The sequence below is a fragment of the Athene noctua genome, chromosome 4 (assembly GCF_965140245.1).
Source record: "Athene noctua chromosome 4, bAthNoc1.hap1.1, whole genome shotgun sequence".
Classification (NCBI taxonomy): domain Eukaryota; kingdom Metazoa; phylum Chordata; class Aves; order Strigiformes; family Strigidae; genus Athene; species Athene noctua.
In genome coordinates, this window is record NC_134040.1 from 29,935,968 (window position 1) to 29,958,487 (window position 22,520).

General features: G+C 37.6%; 1 protein-coding gene across 11 annotated transcripts in view; it reads right to left on the minus strand.

Annotated features, from left to right (window-relative positions):
* The window catches only part of FRYL (FRY like transcription coactivator), a 172,668-nt gene that overhangs the window by 107,953 nt on the left and 42,195 nt on the right, over window positions 1-22,520 (minus strand). For 6 of the 11 annotated variants that reach the window (XM_074904763.1, XM_074904762.1, XM_074904761.1 and 3 more), the window contains exon 1: window positions 20,632-20,779. The exons of 4 other annotated variants lie outside the window; for them this stretch is intronic. In XM_074904763.1, the coding sequence (XP_074760864.1) occupies window positions 20,632-20,707 (76 nt within the window). In that variant the 5' untranslated portion in view covers window positions 20,708-20,779. Of the gene's footprint in view, window positions 1-2,268; window positions 2,307-20,631; window positions 20,780-22,520 lie in introns of those variants that run through there. One more of the 11 variants, XM_074904768.1, reaches the window with a different exon arrangement.

The window sequence follows — 22,520 nt, forward strand, 5'->3', positions numbered from 1 at the left end:
ATATTCTTGGCTGCTATTTTAAAGTTCATTGCTAAGATAGTAAATCATTTTATACAGATCACATTTTATGATTAAGCTTTCTAATTATTATTTTTGCAGCATATAGAATATCACAGGTACTTTAAGTTTCCTGTGATACATGATGCAGAAAAGGGTCTGCATGTCCAACTTACAATATGAAAATTCCCAAAGACTGAAAATATTATCTATGTGGTTACATAAGGGAATTTTTATTAAGCTCATTGGCTTCTACTCTCAAAAACATTTAGAACATTTCATCCTACTTCACAAAAGTGATATTAATATACATAGAAACACATCTGTAACAATTGTTAAGAGTGCTTCATAGCAACAAATCTTCAGTTATTTTACCAAAGGAAACATTTTTTCCTCATACGGATATCAATGCTCAAAAGAGATGGCAACCAATCCAGTATCATCCCAGCAAATTATGAGCGGAGTCAAAAAGTTAAACCTAGGTTTCCTGTGTCCCAGAGCAGCAGTCTGTTCTCTAGAGTAGACAACTTCTTCAATAACCTTAACATCATTTCACAATTCTACAATTTCTGTAACCCTCAGGTTTCTATTGTTTCCAAAGTCTCCTTACTCATATCAGTGAAAAAACCTCATGATTTGAATGAGAAAAATAGTGAACATCTTTATGAAGACAACAAAGTTCAACATACAGTGCTCTAATAACAGATTCACATTTCAAACCTTAGCCTCCAGTCCATAGACAAATACAAAGAAAGAGCATTCTTCACTTATATCTCTTGGATTTGCTTTCAGAGTAGCAATGGGAAGATGCAGTTGCTGCTATTCATTTATCCAGTCAGTTTACCTGGCTTGTTGAAGCAGACAACACAGAAGACCAGCCAGGTCTGCTTCACTGGTTTTTGTCCAAACCTTGTGACATCACACTAACTAGTGATGGTGCATGGAGTCTGTCCATAAATTGGATTTATTACTGCCCTACTAGCTGTTGCTGATCTCATGTACAGTCAGCACTGCTGTACATGCGGCTCTGGCTGGTTTTCCTTGGTTCGCCAGCATCACACAAGTTCTGGAGTCAGCAGTCTTTGCAGAGACAGTAGATACACTTCTGCATCACACTGCATTTATCCAGATTTTTCCACTTACTTCACTAACACTCATTTACCAGCAAAACGTTACTCATTTTAAACTGGCTAAAAGATTACAGTAAAAGAGAAGAAATTGCAAACTTGTAAAATATATTTATATATTTATTTTAATAACTTTCAGTTATATATAAATGCTACTCCAATTTTCTCAGTGATATATGTTATTCTCAATAATGCACTTAGACGGACTAAGATAATAAACTTCTGCTAGATGCCATTTTTTGAGGCATTCTTAGGATGTGTTTAAATAGAAGTACTCAATAAAAATATAATTCTTGATACTGGTATGAAAATCTGGAAGGGAGAGGCAGAGCAGTCTCCTGACACCACAGTCACGTCGCTTTAAAGGATAACCTAAATAACATGAATAATATCTACAGTTGTTGCCAGTGAAATTATGTATCTATTAAGGGCCACTGACCACACAAATCTTCATAGTTTGTGCTATTTAGATATTCCTTTGCTTTACATAATATACACCTACTAACCAGTAACACCACAAATAAAAACAGTGTTTGAAACTGTAACCGGTCCAAATACGCTAAAATATACATGACCAAGAAAAAAAAATCTGCACTTTCTCCCGTATTTCTCATATCTTACTCTGGATACGTAGTTCCTGATAACAAACATCCTATTATTTTCAATACAGACAACACGACTAATTTATCCAGTGACATGAGGTATGGCATTCTCTCTTCTTTCTCTGCGTTTGCAGTATACAGTAAATTATCTTTGGAAAATGTCTAACAAAGACCATGGCTCCACATATCCAATTACACTACATGAACAGGCAAAGAACCATTATCTCATTAACAAGCCACACGGACTAAAAGCCCAGATTGCAAATTCTTATTCTCTCTCTCTCACTGATGTTATGTGAATTTGATGAAAATAATTAAATAACCAGCAGAACAGTAGTAGCTGGCAATTCTGCCATTTATGAAATGTCACATGTTAATAAAATAAATGGATTACCCACCTGTGAAGTAGAAACAGGCTTAGAACTGCCTTATTTCAGCGGTATGGTTCAGTGTAATGTTCGTAAGGCTAAATCAAACCTTTCAGTGAAAGGAAATTATATATATATTGACAACTTCCCCTCCATGTCTAAATCGGAACTTACATTTTACTTCTGCAGTAGAAACACCCCTCTACTGACACTTTATCTAAGGAGCTTCAGATACGTTTACATTACGTTTTAGCCAAACTCTGGAACAAAGAAACATAAATGAATGCTACGTCAATAAACGGAAGAGACATTTACATCAACAAGTAGCTAATTGAGAATATAGCTAAAATATGAAAGATAACCTGGGAAGGAATATGGAAAGAGAAGCTAAGTGTATTGTAGGAACTGGTACTATGACAGATGAGCTTTCATTTGGACTCAAAAAAACACAGAACAAAAATCTCACAGAAATCTTCTGAAGCTTTATCATACAAATCATTTTTCTACCCCCAACAAGTATGAACACCCTTTCTTTATGGGACTCAACTAGGACAGCAACTGCCTATTTGTCTAGTTACAGGTACTCACATGAAGCTTGTTTTCTGCTTTCAAAGCCTCCGAAAACACAGGCAAAAAAATTTAATCTTAGCTTTCCCCAAAATGCAGACTCCTCTGCTACTAAATGGCAATAGAAACATTACTTCAGGCCAACACAGAGACACAGCAGAAACTCTAAGGCATAAAATCTTAATCTGGCAATATCGAGTTTTCTAGGTATCTGGGCCAGATTACAATGCCTTAGCAGATACAGTCTTGTTGCTACTAATGATCCTCAAATTTGAGGTTCTGCCTTACAACTAGGTAGTTTTGTCTACAAAATAAGTTGTACAGTAAATTTTCTCCACTGCTCTTAATATCTCTGAAAAACTCACTCATAAACTGTAATTTTTAGATTTTCATTTGTGGCAATGCTTTTTAGAAATCTAACTAAACAGTCTCTTGCAAGGGAGAAAGCAAAAGAAATATGTTTCCATAATACTGCTTTGAACTTAAAAGTGATGGATTTTTGTTGTTAAAAAAATAAAATCAATTTAAGTTCAGAAGATAATTTGTCCTCCATCTTTTCCACACCCACAAACAAGGTCTGAGACATATGAAATCAGTCCCTGGTGTGTCAAACACAGACAAGTACTCGAAAGGTGTCTTCTAAACTCCCCATCCCCAAAAACTTCTGGAGACTTTTTGCTATCTTCTCTACCACATAGTACCTTTACCCCTTTTTCACACTAATTCAGACGCTCCTTGAGAAAGTATTGTAAAGAGAACAAGAAATTCTTCTTGCCTAGCTGCTTTAGCAGTTGAGCAAATTCCAACCAGCAAATATTCCTGTCCCTGTACAGGACTTTGTATCTTGCAGTCTCTTCCCTACTTTACTTTGAGAAGCCTCAAAATAAAATAAGCATATTATTTCTTTCCTGAAACTCTAAAACGGACAGAAAGATAAAACAGATTACAGAGATAAAACCATGAAAATTATTTTTAAGTACTTCTTTTGTCTAAACTCAGACACATGAGAAGAGAGAAACCAGGCTATGAATTTCCCCAAGTAAATCCTACTGGCTTTGCCACTTCTTAAATAAGGACTATGCTAGTCATCCCTCTTACCTTTATATATAGGTGAGAAATAGCAACCCCGGAAAACCTTCTTTCTAAACCCCTCTCGTGTGGAATGCAGCACGGCTACTGAATTGCAAAATACCAGTTTAAGTGTTTATCCCTGAGAAAAGCTTTCATTCAGGTCAAAAAAAAAAAAATATATATATATATATATATATATATATATAAATTGCAGCAATCCTTAGCAACTCTTAGTAGAGTAACACGTTACCCTCATACTGTATATAGAGAACCCGATTCTCTACAAAATTGTGACTGAACAGGACAAACAGCAGCCACGTACATCAATCACCTAAATCAGATGGGTGGGTATTTAATATCTACAGAACACAGATACTTTTATTAAGAAATTTAATGGTTGAAAGAGGTCAGATGTGACATTCAGGACAGTGTCAGGACATCCAAGGCAGCCAGACAGAAACAGACTATTAGTCATTGCTGGGCTCACTCTGTCAACTGAGAATGTTGGACTCGAGAGCAGCAAAGGCTGCTACAAGCTACCATCTCAAAGATGCTGAAGCTCACCTGATCTCTCATGCTATGTAATTCTAACTTAGTATGGGATGGCAGGGCAGAATGTCCCATCTATGGTGCAATTACCTTTACAAACAAGAAATTTAAAATTAAATTTTAAAAAACCTCTAAGATTTATGTAAGACCAATTTTATATATAAATATCCTTAACAACATAACAGCTAGGACATAGATGGGACATACTGGCTGAAATTGCTATGAGCATATGCAAGAAGTACAAGTCATTATGTGAATCACTTTACAGAGCCTTCTATGGTAGACCATGCATGTAGATTATTATCAGACAGGAAAAAAAAAAATAAAAAATTGATAGCACATGATGACAAAAGCCCAAACCATACACACTGGAAAACAATGTGATAAAGCACAAAAACTGGAGGAGGAAGAGGAAATCAGTTTGAACTCAATTGTCTTAAGTCCTGCCCAGTCATTCTTGATTATGGCATACCACCAGGAAATCCTGAACATTAAAGTGTCAGACGATTAAAAATGTACTTTATGTAATTCCTTTTCTAGAACGACTGCCAGAATAGAAAAACCTCTTCAGATAAACCATTTTAATTAAAAAACATAATTTGATTTTCACAGAAACCTTCACTTAGAAAGACATAAAATTTATTTAATAGCATATTTGCAAACTGCTAATGTATTTACCGTTATTTAACATTTGTTTCACTGTCAGAAAGCTATTCTCAAGCTTAAAAGAATGTAAAGGATAAATCTCTTTCATCTGTCCATAATCTAGAACACATCCCATCACATATGGAAGTAGGATAATTGCAGGAATGTAAAGGTTCAAGGCTATAAGTTAAATTCCCAATGGTAATTTTCAGAAATTCTTTTACTGTCCTGAAGTTTTATACAACTGTATCTTCCAATTAAATTTAAAGTTGCACATATAATAAAGCAAGCTAGACTTATGTATGAATTTTTGCTGGAAAACAGTTCTGTAATCAAGTTGCAAACTTCTCAGAGAAAAGATACCACCCCAAACACACATCTGTTACCTACTGGAAAACCAGTAGAAGACTTAACATGACCCTGTCAATATACTTTGCACAGCACCAAAGTACTAGTGCTGTGCTGGAAAGTCACAGAGGTATGTATCCTGATATCCGTTTCCTACAAAACACTTAATTATAACAACCGAGCATATACAACTGCCAAGTTTCACTCATTTACAAATTTTATACTCCCTCAAAAGAATAACCACATAAGCAAAAAAACCTCTAAACCTGTTTCTTTACTTTCTATACCTCAATGTTAGGCAAATGTTAGTCAATGTTAAAGCAAACACAGAAGCAATTCTATTCCAGTGTGGTTAAATCGCATTTAATAAAAGCTTACACTACCGATTTTAAAAAGCAATATCTAATGCTTATTTTTTAAAATTTTTTATTAATTTATTAATTTAAATTATTACTGTAACAGAAATAAAGACAACTTCCTTTCAAATATGCAGAGCAAGGACAGAATAGCGTAACTTTGCCTTGTTCTGCTTGTTTTCTGATCCACCTGCCCTTAGGAAAATGTAAACCAAGCCATCACTAAGTCTGAGCTAGTAGTATTCCCTGGCTTTCAAAGGGATCTATAAACTCAGGCTCATCACCATAACAGTCGTGGTTATCATGCTTCCAGATAGTATTGTGCATTCATATAAAGCCAAGAGGCCATAACTTGTGAAAGTACCACCCATCTTTCTATCAGTTCTAACTCCTGGAGTCTGTCCTTCAGACAACTGGAAGGAGCTCAGCTCAGATGTTATCTGGCAACAATTCTACTGATTCATGCCATCAATTTTTTCTCTAAACACAAGCAGTCACAACTTTCTCTGATGATGTTAAAGCTAAAAATATTGGCATCATCCCATGGCTGGCTCCTGGATGCCCAGCCTGGCTGCAGCATTGACACAAACTTCACCAGGAAGGATTCAGAAACTAGGTATCCATTTGAGCTTAACAGGTAGGTATGTATAATCCTATCACCTGCATCAATGTTTTTCAGTATTCTGCCATTAGCAGACTTTTGGGGGTTTTCTTAAGGAAGTTTCCAAGAGGGGAGCAAATTCAAGCTTGATAGGGGCAGTTTGGTTTCCCTCCATTCCCTCTCCAGGCTGACAGACTGTAGTTTGAGAGCCCCAGAAGGACAGTCAATTTATCAAGTGACAGATAAGTCTACAGGTAAACTTGCACACACACTTTCTACCGCATGTCCTGCTCAGCCCATGAGGGTGGGGGAAGCGGGGCAGAGAACACATTTACTGCTAACAGAGAAATCCATTTTTTCCTTCTTGGGCTTTCAAATTGAAGGCTGCACCAGCCTGGAAATGCACTGATGCTCTGAATCCTACGTTAAGCATGTGCTAATAAATGCTTGGCAAGTGATGTTAGATTTAAAAGTGTAAGGGAGGCAGAGGCAGCAGTGGGAAGATACACAGTCAGGCCTGGGGACTAGAAGAGGAGAGAGAGAGAAGGAAAGAGAATGTTATATTTGCTAGTGTTTGTATTACGCATCTCTAGATACACCGTTCTACAAGTTAAGGAAGCACACATGTCCACAGCAATGACAAGAGTGAACTTACGCTGAATAAAGACTTCATTTCTATGCTACACTAATTACATGAAGAGAAAGAAAAGCACAAAGTAAACCCTAAATTTAAAGCTTTAAGAAGTAATACCCAAAAACATAAAACTAAGGCAAGGATATAGCACCAAAGGAATACAAGCACATTGATATATGGGCTGCACAGACAACTGAATTCTAACACTTGTCACTGCAAACATATCAACTGTGATGAGTTTTTGTTTCAATAGATTAACAGATACCTATACACCACACAGAAAAATTGCATCAAGTAACATGGTCAAAGTGATCACAGGCATGCCTCTGTTAACCAGCAAACAGAAAAAGAAACTTAAATACCTTCTCTCATCTTTTCTAATCCACATTTCTCTGGAAAAACAAAATTCCACATCCTCAATTTGAAGAACTAAGGATATATTGTAAAAAACACAACTGATGCACTGTTCGGAAAGAAAAAACAATGTCAAAATGCTCAACAACTTTACATTTGATATTACTTCCAAAAAAATACTGTCAGACGTCAGCAACTTTCTCAGTGTTCTCTCTCTGAGCATAACCCAATGTGGTTTGTTTAACCCACCCACCCACCCCCACCTGCTTATTCTTTGTGAGAAGGCAATTCCAGCTCCCAGTAGAAAGAGGAAAAGACTTTTCCTCATTATCCTCATTATGCTCATTATCCTCAATTATCCTCATTAATGTCAAACTGATATCTTTCCTGAGTAAATGCAAAAAGTAATGAATACTGGCAGCTCTGCTGTAAAAAGCTATTTTGGAAAAGTACTCTGAAGCAGTTATAAAGTAACCAATAACTTCAAATCATGTATCATTAAAATAAAAAACCAACCTATTTTTTAAAAAATCTATTAAAAAATGAAATTAATTTATTTTAATATGTTCCATATAAGCATATTAATATTTCAGATTAAAAATATTTCTACAAATTAAAGCTCAGAAATATCACATTAGCTGAGACTGGATCCTTGTACACAGTATTTTCACTTCCTAAGTAACTGCCTAGTGAAGTACTCAGAAATATTGTAACAGTATTTCTGATACTGAGGTATGAAAATTTGAAATTTGTTAGATATACACACAAGGATTTAAAAAGAGAAAAAATGAAAAAAATTGACCACTGGAATATGCTCAAGCATACACAGACCAGGGTTAGAATAAGTCTCCTGCATTAAGTATCAATTTCAGGAAGCAACAACTGTTCTACACTCCGATTCTGTCAGTTTTGCCTAGTAATCCTCCATATGAACATACAAGCTGAAAAGGGAAATAAACCTCTGAAGCCTAACCCAATCTGTCATGTTTAACACCAACATGCCAAGGAGGAGGGGAAAAAAATACAAAAACTCTATTCTTACAGTAAGTTTGCTGAGGAGTCAAAACAAAACAAGATAAACCAATTTTTGCACATCCAAGTAACTACCTAAATACAATTGTTTAAAAAAAAAAAATCTTATCTGAACACATTCCTTAAATAGTTTTCTGCTCTGGGGATCAGCTGTTCTGAAAATTCAACTCTGATGGGTTTCAGTTCAGAGTACAACTAACCAGTTAGCCCACAGGAGAGGTTGATTATTTTTCAGCTAAAGCATAAATTTCCTTGTGATGGCACACACATCTCTGACAACTTTGTTGTAAATTCTCTGCTTTTAAATTAGGTAAAGTTGTCTACTTTTTTCTGTTTACCAAATGTACTTTTTTGAGCCAAGTCCTTTCATTCACCAAACTCTACAAAAAAACAGCAATGTCTGCTGCTGAGTTGGTGATGATCTGGGATATCCATTTTCATTTTTTCTTAGGGAAAAAACTTTGATGAATATGAAAATTGCAAATATCTAGAAGAGTCAGGATTGTTCACTAGGTCACTTACCAAATTTTTTTGCTTCTGCGGTTATTGTGGGAATTGTATTTTGATGGTACTTAGCACTTAAGTCCTCAACAGCATAAGGTACCACTGAGTTCACATGAAGTCCTAGTTAACAATACTGTTTTAAAGATAAGCAGACCTTTTGCATAAATTTATCTATGATAACTGCAAATAAAAGTACAGTAAACTAGCAAGAATCTGAAGTTGTGGAACTCCTCAGAAAAACAGATGACAGCCTTCAGGACTTTAAATCTTTGGAGAAAGCGCAAGAGCACAGCACAAACCTGGCGAAAAAATCTCACATAGCATGCAGACATAGCCAGTGCTAGAAGTAGACTTCTGTAAGAAGACCATACTAAGTCCCATGCAATGCTATTCTTAGACACCATAAAAACACCAAGCTTTCAGAGTTAACAGCTTCTTTGTCAGTTCCAAGGGAGGAGACTAGTCACATCTGAAACAAAAATAGGTTATCACATGCTTGTCCATGGAACTCCAAAATACATAGCTAAATTGGTCATTTAAAAGATTTGACCTGTATGTATTGGAATTCAAAGGAAAAATTAAAAGCTTTTTTTCTCCTGCCTTCCTCAACTTTCATTTTAACTTTTTATCTGATTCTAATTTACTTCATAAAGTAATTTGCTTCCTCCATAGTAAGAACCCTAATCTGGTTTCAATACATTCTTACAAGCTCTAAAAAGCACTGCAGAGAACTGTAACTGAGAGGCTCAGACTGGTATGAACGGGAAGGTCTGTCTGTGGAGGCACCAGGGGAAGTAGGGCTCTCAGCAGAGCCTGTGTGAATGGCACCCAGGTGAGGAGGTCATGGAGACGCCACATATATCTACATACAATTTCACAACACACCCAGATCTGGAGACGAAGAACCATGGCAACTCATGGAGGTGGGACAGGACAGACACGCTGATCACTGTCAGCTCCAAGAGCACATATCCAAAACCTGTTGGCAATTGAAGAACCGTCCAGGACATGAGGAAAATATGGCATCTGGTATGCTTACCTCCCATACCATGGCCATGGATTCCACACCTAACAGCTGGACACAAGCACTGTGGTGTTTTTTTGCTGGACAGACACCTTGAACACCCCTGTTCTGGTGCCCTGTTGCAGGATACATACAGATTTTGCCCGTGTAACTTTGATATCCTGGACACATGCTGTGGGGCTTGACAGACTGTGAGAGCGAGTGAAAACCCCTTTTTGTCCTCAGTTCTTACTTTAAATAACATCTCCTTTCACTCTTACAAGGTCTCACATTTACATCTGCTACATGTACAATGTATGTACAACATTGTATAAATGTTGCAACAGTATTTTCTACACTGTTTTCTGATAAAAATTAAGTGGTATCATTCACATTTTCATAGGAAGACACAGAAAATATCCACAGTCTAACAACAGAGAAAATTGCCTATAAAATGGAGTATGGTAAAATTGTTCTGAAGTCCTCCATGCTGATGGACAGGAATAAAAATATGTTTATATATAAAAATGTATTTTAAAGAGAGCAGCCTGTAAGGAGGTGGGACAACTGCATCACAGCTACATTCAGAACTGTAATCATTTGAATACTACCAGGTCTTGATGCTTGGAAAGTAACTAAACATCTAACTATGCACTGACACCAACTATAGCTTGGCCATTAATGACAGGAGCAGTGTTTGGGTGGTATTTTGAAGACTACACAGTTCACCACAAACACAGTAAGGAGAAAATACACTGGAAGAAAGATATGTAACTATTAAGATTCTGCTTAAAATTTTACAACATCCAGCCCTCTTCAGGAATAGAGGGTAAAATTTCCTAGTAGAGGCTATCACAAAAAATGGTTGTATAGTCCCTAAGGCTCCTTACTACTGCTACATGAAGAAACAAAATAAGGTCACTTTAGGTGACCGACGAGAATTAGCACAGATAGCTAGCCCATGCCATCATCTCCATAGTTGCAATACATAAATATACCGGTAGTATTATTTTGAAAATGGAGCAATACTTGCTTCATTCTTGCTCAGGTATACCATTACCAAAACTGGTTTTATGAGCTGCCCAATTATTCCCACTCATGTCTGGAAGTTTCAGCTTCCCTAGTCAAGGTTTTGGACCTCAAGCTTCCTCAGTATGTCAAAGTTACACAGGCAAAATGTGTATGTATCCTAAGAAAACATTACCTCATTAATCACTCTACAATAACAAAACACAGATTAGGCAAACAACTAAACAACTGAGGGGGCAGAAGCAAAGACCAGGGAATCTGTCTGGCTGCAGTGGGACTGCTCAGTGACTATGGAGCTCAGTTGGAGGTTAGGGCCTCAAAGCAGGGAGCACTCTGATCCTGACACCTGGAAGGAGACCAAATGCAAACCACAAAACAATAATGAGCTCTGGCCTCTGCCGAGTTACACTCTCAGCCAGTGACCTAGAAATCTGAGTTTCACATCCAGAGCTCATCGCTTATCTTTTTCCCTGATGATGTGGTATTTAAATTTGTGTAGTCACGTATTGACAACACCATAAAACACCAAGCTGTTTTAATCATGCTACAAAAGCCCACTTCCCTTCTGAGCAGACTGTAAATTTGCTAGACCCACAGATGAATAAGATTATGGTTTTCTTCCTCTGCAGATGGAGAACAGGAGGCAGTCTGACCAGCAATGCACTGCTACTCCACAGACACAATTCAAGGGGAGGAGCAGAGTTTAATCTCCAGAAATATGTTATCAATACCCTGCTAAAGCAGCTGCACTTGGCAAGAAGCACGGGTAAACAGAGAAAACTCAAGAGAAATCTATTGGGTTTTTTTCCTAATTGTAGATGATGATGAAAACTTGCAACACTTCACAAGGCTCTGCCACCTCAATGGAGTCACACTGCAGACTGCACAAAAGGAAACATCTTCAAGTTAACAATACAGACCAATACACACAAAGGTTAGAAATACCATCCTCCTCTCACGAGACCTTTTTATTTTTAGGCAAGACACACACATTACAGTGCCATTAACTGGGAAGGTTAACTCAGGCCTAGCCTCCAGCTTCTAGGTAGTACTCCGAGTCAACAGGAATCAGGGACTGAGGCTCCTGAGCATTAAAAACCTGCAGAGAAAAACCTGTTGAGACAGCACAGCTGCTCTTCTGCACCTTCATGGGTCTCTGTCACCTCTCCCAGTCCCCAAATAGCTAAAGCTATCCAATATTCACCATCACTTTTTGGCACTCAGTCTCCATAACCTTAGTCTTAAAACTGCAAATATAAATTCAAACTAAGTAATTTTCAAGGACTTGACACCATTTTTCTCGGCACCATTTATGTAAATGGTCTTCGCAGAAGTAAGGAAGTACAGAATAGATACGAAAGCTTGAGGAAACTCTAAAGAAGTGCAACAATGTATTTAATAAACCAGTATCTAAACTAAAATTAACTGAGGAATCAGTACTTACTCACTTTAAGTCTTCAGAATAAGTAATACATATTCTTTTTCTAGTATGAAAACTCGCATCTCCAGGGAGACACCAGTTTGGCACAGTGAGATTCAGTTTTAGTGAGGTTGAACTTCAGCTCAATATGCTTCAAAAAGCTTCTGTGCTCAGCGGTGGCGTAATTCACATTCTTCACTATATTTTACATAGTGAAATCCTAAAGCTTGCTTCCAAAAATACAGAACCAGTGTCTGCGTCTTTCATAGGGCCCTCCCAGGCCCTGTCTTGCCATCTTTCCCCCTATTTGATTAAACAAGTTATGTTGCTGTTTCCCTTATCCTCTCCAAGACGAACACTAGTTTTCCAGTTACACTAACCCCTTCATGGATAATGCAGCCATAAAAGACAGGCATAAACTATAAATTAAAAATAATTAAGTAAAAAGTATACAAACACTCCTTTGAACAGTACTACAGTGGCACAGTCCAGGAAAACTTTTTTAGCAGTGGAATCACTTTTCCTTTGGTCACCTTTTGCCATATTTGTGAAACCTAGTTTTGTTCATATTGTTTTGCTTAACATAATTCTTTCAGAATTAGTGATAAACTTTTACCTCCTTTCCTGTGGAGGAATAATTATAGATTGAAGTACCCTTTCAGGGTTTTTTTAATTATTATTTAAGAAGAAGGGAAAAAAAAAATAAAAAGATTCCAAAATCTCTCTTATTCATGCACTTCTGCTAGGGAATTTCTAGGTTTTGGATTCCTCCATCCTTTTTTCTCATCCTTTTACTTTCTTAAGAGAGAGGTTAAAAGATAATAATACCCCTACAAGCAGAACATTGCACGACTCCACCTTAATATTCCCTGATCAGTCTGTCATGGGTTTCTGGCCACAGTGTCTTGAACAGCTATCAAAAAAACTCTGAACTTCTCCGTCAAACCTCAGTACACCTGGGACAGCTTCCTTCTTTCTTTGTTTTGCTGTCATAAAAATGAAGTGCCAATCGCCAGCCACTCTTTTCCAGGACAAGACCTCATTTGTAGCTGAAAGAACAGTAAAAATCTGGTGATATTTGGCCCAACTGCTATGTCCTGCTGACAGATGGCAGAAACAAGATGTTAGAGAGAAAAAAGAAGCAGCTTTCCACTGAGATGTCAGACAGTTTTCTAAGCCTGATGTTGACTGCATTAAGAGCCACCAAGTTGTTACTGACCAGTGACCCTGGTGCACTGGGACCTTTGCAAACATCACAGTTCCTAACCTCAATATCTTAAGTTCTAGTTCAACAGTGTGAACAAAGGAAGCAAACAGGGATGATGAATAAAAGAAGCAAAAGGATGAAAATCAACAATTCCTAAGGCTACTTTCACTGCTTTGATAGCACTAATCTTAATTCTTTCTAATATCCATTAATTAGTTAGCATTGATTTGCAAGGGTTTAAGCCATTCATACATCCATCTAGACCAGCGTTCTGGTCTGTAGCAATTGTCTGCAAAGGGAACTTCAAAAAGTTAAAAAGTGGAAAATATCCCCAAATCACATGCCAGCTGTGCCCAATGGGCAGAACCAGAGGAGTAATTTATATTTCCCATGCTGTGCTTTCCTCAGAGCTCTGAGAAATTAATTACTTCTAGAACTTGAACTAATTCTTGAGCAAGAAACCCATAAATATTAATGTTTTAAATAAAAAAATTTATTTTAGATACTTGAAATGGTTGGGTTTTTTAAACTCTTAGCGGTCTAACTTCTGAGGCTATGTACAACTGAAGAAAAGTACTCAGTCTCCCCTTTGGATATCCAAAATCTGGATTTTTAAGAGAAGAATGAGAAAAGATAAAGAGTGAGGAAAAATTTTTATATACCTGTTGTTTTCTGCTACTACTTTGAAAACATTAAACATTCTTTAGTAGTATTTACTCTGAACTGGGTAAAATCTGTCCTACATACATTGCTTCTCTTGTTTGTTCTAACTATACCTACTTAGGTTATCAAGTTTAAAATCTGATTAAAGTAATTAAAGAGTCATAAAAAAATGTAATTCTATTGAAACATCTTCCACCTCTAGCTTTTTGACCATCATAATTTTAAATACTTCTTGACTGGTCCACAAAAACTCCTGGATTTTTCTAATGAGAGTTATCAATGCAAAATAAATAATATAAAGTTTACTTCTTTCTATACCTTATTTTTTCAATAATAAATATTCTAATATTAAAAGTAATTAATACAAAGCAATTCTATGCCTTAACATTTAATTTTCTTCTGTTATTGCAGCTTGGCAGCCTGTCATACAAATATTTCAGTAAACTCCCCTGAAATTTCTCCCAGAAAGTAGTTTCTACCAGACCTACTACTAATGTAAACCTTTGCTTGTGACATTTGCACAGGCAACATCAGAGTTCAAACACTTAATTCATATTTACAGTAGTAGGGCCCAGTGTCTTTTAGGTTCCAAGAGCCCCTTTTGATTTAGAATGGCCTTTTCCTCTTCAAGTTTAAATTGACCCTTTATTTTGCACTGTACCTAATGGAATTTAAAAGTTCCCTTTGACTATTACCATTACTCTTTGTAGATGAACCAGGAAGAATATTTCTTTCTCTACAGGGGTAAACCTGTAACTACACGCAAACAGGATATGATATAGCAAACAACAGTTTTGTTCCACAAAGTGTTCTGAAGCTGGCAGTCACCTTTCTAAATAGTTTTGTCAGTGATCTCTTAAATGCTATTAAATCTCTAGTCTGAACGTTTCCCCTTCAAATACAAAAGCGCCAGAGCTAGAGTTTAAAAAAGAAAAAAAAAAAAAAAAAAAAAGTCAGCAGAAATGTGGTATTTGATATGGGTTGTTGCAATTGGTTTATCTGGAGCTTTCCTGAAGTCCATGCAGAGCATGCAGTTTATTCTAGCAACAGTAGCTGACAGAGTGGTTTGCATTTGGGGCACTTTCTCCTTTCAATAGCATTCTCTTCTACGGTTTGAATCATTACAGAATCTAGTTATGGGTTTAGCAAAAAGTATATGACTTTAATAGAAAAAATGCCCCAAAGAAAAGCTCATTTTAGCATATCTATGCCTGATGAAGGTAAATAATGTATATCTTAACACCTAATATGCTTAATACCACACAGGCATCTTACTGAAAAATTAATATGAAGAACTTCATACATGACTATCCTGTCCCAAGATTTCCCATGCTGGTGTGCAGAGAAGTCCAAAGTAAGGCCCAAAACATCATATATCCTTAACTACTTATGACTGGTAAAAATCTGGCTACATACACTTCCGTAATGAGCATCCATGTCCTTAGTCCCAATCTACACAAAAAACGTTATAATATAGACTATAGGCATTTATATCTATATTTACAGATATTGTTATTTCAACCCCATCCTGAAAGAATTTACATAGCAGATTTTACTACATGAAATGTTACTGGTATTTCATTTAATTGAATGTATGCCAACACAACACATATCAGGAAATGCAATGACTTAGGATCTTATGTGCCCAGATGTACTGCACAAGTGACTATCGTTAAAGACCACCTAAGTTCATAAACAGGGCCAAATATGAAGGCTACACTCCATCAGCCCTTTCAAAACAGAAAATAAAAATTGACACATTCACATTCTATTGGGTGATTAACTACTGACAAAAACTTGCCATTTCCCATGACAGCTGACAGGCTGTGGAGAAGCCATCATAAGCGCTATGCCCCTTCTACAGCAAACAAACTTGCTGCTCCAGAAGTACAGATCTGTAAGTATATTTACTATCACAAAGTACACTTAACTACTTTTTTTTTTTTATAAGAGGGGAATTCAGTAGCTTTTTCAAAACTTAAAATAAATTTGGATTAATCTTTCATTTTAAAATATCACTTTTCAGTATGTCAAAACAACTTTGGAAGATAAGGAAAATCTGATACATTCTCTGGAGACAGTCTATGTAGTAGTCATCTTGTACACCAAAACTGTAATTTTCTGAAGTCAAAGTTAGAATTAACAAAAAGTTTCCTACAAAAAGACTGAACATATTATTATTTGGAATGTTTAGTGTTGGAGAAATAAAGTTAACACGGTACTTAATGTTGAACTTACTTTATTATTATTGTTTTAAAAGGCACCAATAACAGTATCTCATGCAAATACGATTTCTCCTGATTGTGAAGTAACACTGCTTTTGCCACTGGAATATAAAACTGCCATTAAAAGATGTCTGAAAGTTCTCTAGAGCACTGTATTGCCACTGATAACTGCTATGCCAAAGGATAACTTGGAGGAGAAGCAATCATGTAACATCTCAGACCATTTTTTTTTCCCCAGGTTTTATTTTGCTTTGCAGTTTAACAGTTGCTGGGAAAACAAGCTGAAATTTATCATACAATAATGATTCCTAAAATATGAGCAAATTGTGCTTTTATCGCTTCAAAAAGTGGAATCCACTAGCAGACTGAAACAGAAGGAGCAAATCTGTGTTTCTGCTAAAGCTACACAGACCTCTGCATACACTCCCCCTCACCCCATCTCTTCCCAAAGGACGAGACCAGCAACAAAACATTTGTTCCACAATTCCTCATATGGTCTTTTTTCATATATGTTCCTATCATGGCATTGTAAGGTAATTTCACCTTTCTTAAAGTACAGTTTCATTGCTGTCCTCAAATGAAAAGCCACAGGATAAAAATGAATCCATTACATATACTTTGTTAAATATTATCAGATCAAAACCTCTTGAGAGCAAAGAGTTCATTTTTGGTCAGTAAAGGAGGAAGTAATCTTCAGTCAAGCTAATCCTATGGGAAGGTAAACGATTCTTCAACTCCAAGTGCTTTTTTCATTCACAGAAAGAATGATTCAGAAGTTTCTGCCAGGCAGCTCCCCAGTTTTCAAGTTTGTCAGCACTTGGCAGCCGTAGCTCCCATAATTCACTTCCTTTTAAAGTTGCTCCATTTCTTTCTGATTTTATAACACATTTTCAAAAACAACTGCTGTACCGTCAGATGCAGCTCACTTTCCTGCCATGACTTTGTTCCCAGACTCACATGTCTAAATAAGTTAGAAAATCACAGTCACAAACCCTTACCAAAAAGAGGCCAAGGGCAACGACCTCGATGTAGCTTTGGCAGGCGGCTATGTTAAGAGCAGCCCTTTCTCTTAACCAATATTAGCTCTTCAAATATATGCATGACTTCTGAATCAAGCTGTGCAAGACGATGTGAAAACCCATGAACCACCTCCAACACTGACTTCTACTGAGAAGAAGGTAGGGATGAGTTCAAGGACAGAGAAGCACCCACAGGACAGGTGTGCCCTTCTGTTTACCAGGCAGACACACCACAACTGCAGCACAGCAACAGAAAGCTGTGTGTTTGTTATTAGAAAAACAACACATACTTTTTTTTTTTGTATTATTACCCAGAAATAATTATTGATTTCTGAACAGGCCAAGATTATTAATACAGTAAATACTAGATACAGAAGAGCTTTTACGAAAGCAGTAATGGGTGACAGTCATGTTTACTGGAAAGCAGATGTTCCTGTCTAGACTGTAACCCCCGGAAATACATGCATAGTTTTCATTAAAACATACGTCATATCTTACAGAAAGGTATTCATTACATAATGCTTTTTATTGTAAGCAGCACCACATTTGATTTTTGAACCCATATACTGCATTACTAAAAGTAATTCTCATGGCATCCAGACCTCCTTATTCTTAAACAAACCTTAAACAAAGGTTTTTGTGGACAAAATATGAGAGCTTTTGTTACACCAATCCACATAAATAACAATCAAAATTATTATTTTTGCTACAAAATCTGAAGCTCAGAAGAATGATTAAATAGACCACGTATTCAAACTGCAATGGACTAAATAACAGAATCCATATCTTTAAGAACATTAAGTTACATTATCACAACTAAGATCCTTAAATACTATGGAGCCAAGCAACCTGGGGATAAGCCAATATAAAGCCTCTGTTACATCCACAACTTCAGTAAACAAGTAATTCTTAAGCGGGAACATCCTCACTTCACTGTTGGATTAAAAGAACATTCCTGACTCCATTTAAAAAGAAGTAATGCTTAAAATTGTTGGCACAGAGACAGCATTCTGAAACTAGGCCATATGAATGTCACTTCATTGTTGTTACTGAAAGAAAAAAGATCAACTACAATAAAACCTTAGCTAGCACTGCAACAACATTATGCCAGCTAAGCAAGCCCTTAACCAGACCCATGGAGCTTTGCTGACTTTCTGTTATATACTCAAACACTTTACAGATACTCATTTGTATGTATATGGAAATGCATACAAGCATACCTGCTCCTCTTCTGCCATTCTTTAGTATACAAAATGCTGAAGTTACCATACAAACCATAAGAAATAGCACTTGCATATAAAAATTTTATGAAAACAGGAAAAACCTTTCCCAAATAATTTCTTAGCATATGCATGTTTATTGAATTTCCAAACACATACCCGACATAAATATTGCGTAATTTGTTGTTCTGCACATACTGCATCACTTGATTGAAAACCAGTTTAGGAAAAAATTAACTGGCTTGCCCACTTCAGCTCAATTCACTAAGCTATCCCTGTGAATTACGATACTTAAACCCAGTATAGGCTGCATAGAGAGGTCTGCTCCTGGCCAGTCTGCAAGAGGAAAGCCATCAGAATGCGACGCTCACACACTTACAACAGACTCACAGCTATGCCATAATCACGGCACTTTTCAAAAATGGAGTGACAATCGTGGAAAAAGGTGAAATAAATCATATCTATCTAATCAGTGTGCACAGAAAACTAAGTTTGTTGGTAGATGATCCAAGTACCACTTCCTGACGAAAGTCACGAATATTTTCCTCCGTTGTGCTTACATAACAGAGGACATAAAGGAGAAAACAGCACTGTATATAACCTCTTCTCAGATACCCTTTTTTATTATTATTACTCTTATTATACTACAGCTGACAATTGTCTAGTCTAGATTCTGCAGTTCATCTCCTTAACTATACAGCAGTTATTTATCTAGTTGTATAGATTGAATTTCTTGTAATTGAATGCATCCTATGGTTTACTTTAGTTTAGAAACAATATACACTAATAAAATTAAATTTAAGGATTTTTAAATTATTTTCATGAGACACCTTCAACTTCTACTACAATATATTAGAAAAACCCTTCTGGTTATCTTTATTTCAGCAACAATTGTAATAACTACCAATTACTACTATTACAAGGTACAGTTTGGAACAGATACAGTTAATTTACAAGACACAAACTAAAGAAAATGAAAAGCAAAACCTTTAAGGATGCCTGCTTTGAAATACTCATTGTTTTAACTTAGAAGTTGTACGTCTAGAAGTTATTAGTCCAAAGAATGAATTACAAAAGTTTGTGCAAAAATCAAATCTCACATCTGAATAAACTATTAGGACACAGTAAGCATCTGTATACTCTCCTAGCACTGATTAACACTGTGCAATGAATAACTTGCTAGTAATTCTTTCAAACAAGCCAGACAGGTGAAGCAATGTTGTATCGGGGCAAAAATCCCAAAAGAGGTATTTTGGTGAAGTGTTTGGTGAGTGGAAACTGCGAATCCCAATGCACCTCAAACAGCAACTAATGAAACATAACACTGAGATACTAGATACCTCCTGCTTCTGACTTTTGTAATTTTCACAAATACCAGAAGCTTAAGACGTACAAAAGACTTTGCTGATGTACAATTACATCACCTTTATCATCTCCTGGCATCCTGTCATTAAGCTGCTGTGCTTACGGTAGCAGAGCCTGCTACACAGCGCAAAGCAGCTCCTGGGCCTGAGACCCTGCATTGAAGCATGTGTGAAGGGGTGATCTGAGGACAGATTGGTTGTCTTTACCAAAAGCAGCATCCTTGTCTTCCTCGGTTCCGTTAAAACAAGAAATCCTTGTAGAAAGGGCCACTTAGAAGACCAAAGTGGGCATTTTTTGCAGGTATAATAATGGGCTTGAGGCACAAAAATAATACCCCCTGTGAAACACTCCGTTTGAGGACGATTGTTTTGCTTCAGAGAAACATTTGGAGCTTGGCAGAACTAAGCCACAGTATCAGCATCTGCTACCTCCACATAGACAAGCATCTACTTGTCACCTCTCTTGGCCAGAGAAGGGCGCAAATAACTTTATCAGACTGAAACAACTGCAGCCGAAAAAATTAAAAAATACACATACATATAATCTTACGTGACAACTAGAAAGCAGATAGCACTTTGCTCACCTCTCATGGTGGCTATGCACGAGCAGAGGGCCGCTAAAAAACTGCTTTTGAAGCGTAATTTTACACAGCAGAATAAAATAGAAAAAAGAAAGCAAGATACCCGTTATGACGCTGTGGCTCTCGGCGCCAGCGACATACTTACTGCTGCTGCTGCTCCAGGATTTCAGCAGAGACTTTATGTTAATTTCGAAGAAGAGGGCATCCTGCAGGCTGAGCATGGTGCCGGGGCAGGGCGGGAGTGGGGCGACGGCACGGGCACCACCACCGGGAGGAGCGCCCCGGCGCCCGCGCCGCTGCCGCGCGCCCTCCCGGTGACGCAGGGCCCGGGGCGGGGGGGCGCCGCGCGCTGAAGGCGGGGGCGGGGCTGGCGGCGGCTCCTCGCGGGACCCCTCCTCGCCCTCCAGGCCCCGCCCACGGACCCGCCCCCGCCAAACGCCGCAGGGGCCCGGCGCTTCTTCCCGCCCGGCGGGGCGCGGTGGGCGCCTGAGGGGGGACCCTTCCCGGGCACACGGGCCGACCCACCCGCCCCTCGGCAGCCCAGTACTTACACTTAAAGCCAAAAAGGACTACGAAAAGGCCGCCTGCAGTTCACGGAGTTTTTAAGTACACTTTGCAACCCATCCGTTAAAGGTGTAGCGAATTAAATAAACTGCCCAGCATTACTGTGCACAGCGCCAAAAGCACCACACATCTTCTACGCTAAAAAGCCAGCAAAATAAAAGGAAAAAAATCCCAAACGTGGAAAAACAGGCACACAGTATTGGGGAGGAAGGTCAGGGTGGGTGCCCGCAGTAGAACTATGGGCAATTTAGCTTTGACACCTAGAGCTAGTAGAGGCTTCAGTTTTTTCCTTAGTATCTTTTAAAGGACTTACACAATTTTCACATTTCCGATGGTTTACTCTGTTCAGTATCAGCTCAAAGGCAGGGACAGAAAGTATCTTAGGTGTGAAGTTTCTGAATCCCCAGGGATGCAATTCAACACCACCTTTAGATAGGGCTGAGGATTTACCACCACCCCCTTTGGGATAAAGCAGTACACCTCACCTTTGCCCATTTCAGCACAGGGTAAAGCAGTTTACGATAAGCCTCCTTCATTCTGCCCCTGCTATCAGGTATACAACCAAAAGGTGGTGGCCCTCTGTCAGCTTGAGGTGTTATTTTTACACAGGTCAAAAAGACATCTGAAAATGTCTTAAGATTTTAATGGACAAATCTGAAAGTAGTCAAAAATTTCAGAAATATTTCAGTGTACTGACAGGAAGAAATGATAGACAGAAAATCATGCTTGTTTCCACAAACTGCCACCAAACTATACATATAACATTACTGTCGGGTCAAATACAGAAAAACGAGAACCGAGTACTGAGATTACAGTAACAACAGCTGCTAACAGAAATTTAATTAGATCTATTTAAACTATAACCTGACCCACACCATACAGATGAACTCAAAAATTAATCCTAGGGGTCAAAAGTACACTAACAAAATAGACTTTAATTTTAATTTCTAAAACCCACATAGTTTCAGAACTGTCCCCACCCCTGTACTAGGAGTAAGCCAGCTACGAGGGAATCATACCTGCACCCTCAGATAAACTACAATTATTTGAAGTTGTTGAAAAAACTTAAGAATGGTGTACACATCAAGTACTTTTAAGGTTTGGTTTTTGTGGTTTTGATTTGGGGGTTTTTGTTTTGTTTTTTAAATCTACACACACACCCCTCCCATAAAGACAAAATAACTATCATTACCAGGGAAATAACAGATCAGTTGATGACCAACCATGCGGTTCTGAACAACAGGTCTAACACACGGACACTGGAGAAAGAACAGAAGTGTGCCACTCTACTAGTCCCTTCAACCATCAAGACAGCTGCTGCTTGACATCCATTCAGGAGATTAATAGTTTTAGAGACACTGGTGTGATCACTCAGTTTTCACATATCCCCATGCAAAAAATATTTTTTATAATAAGATATGAAATTGCTACCTATATCTGGATAGTCCTTTATGTTTCTTCCCAGATAGG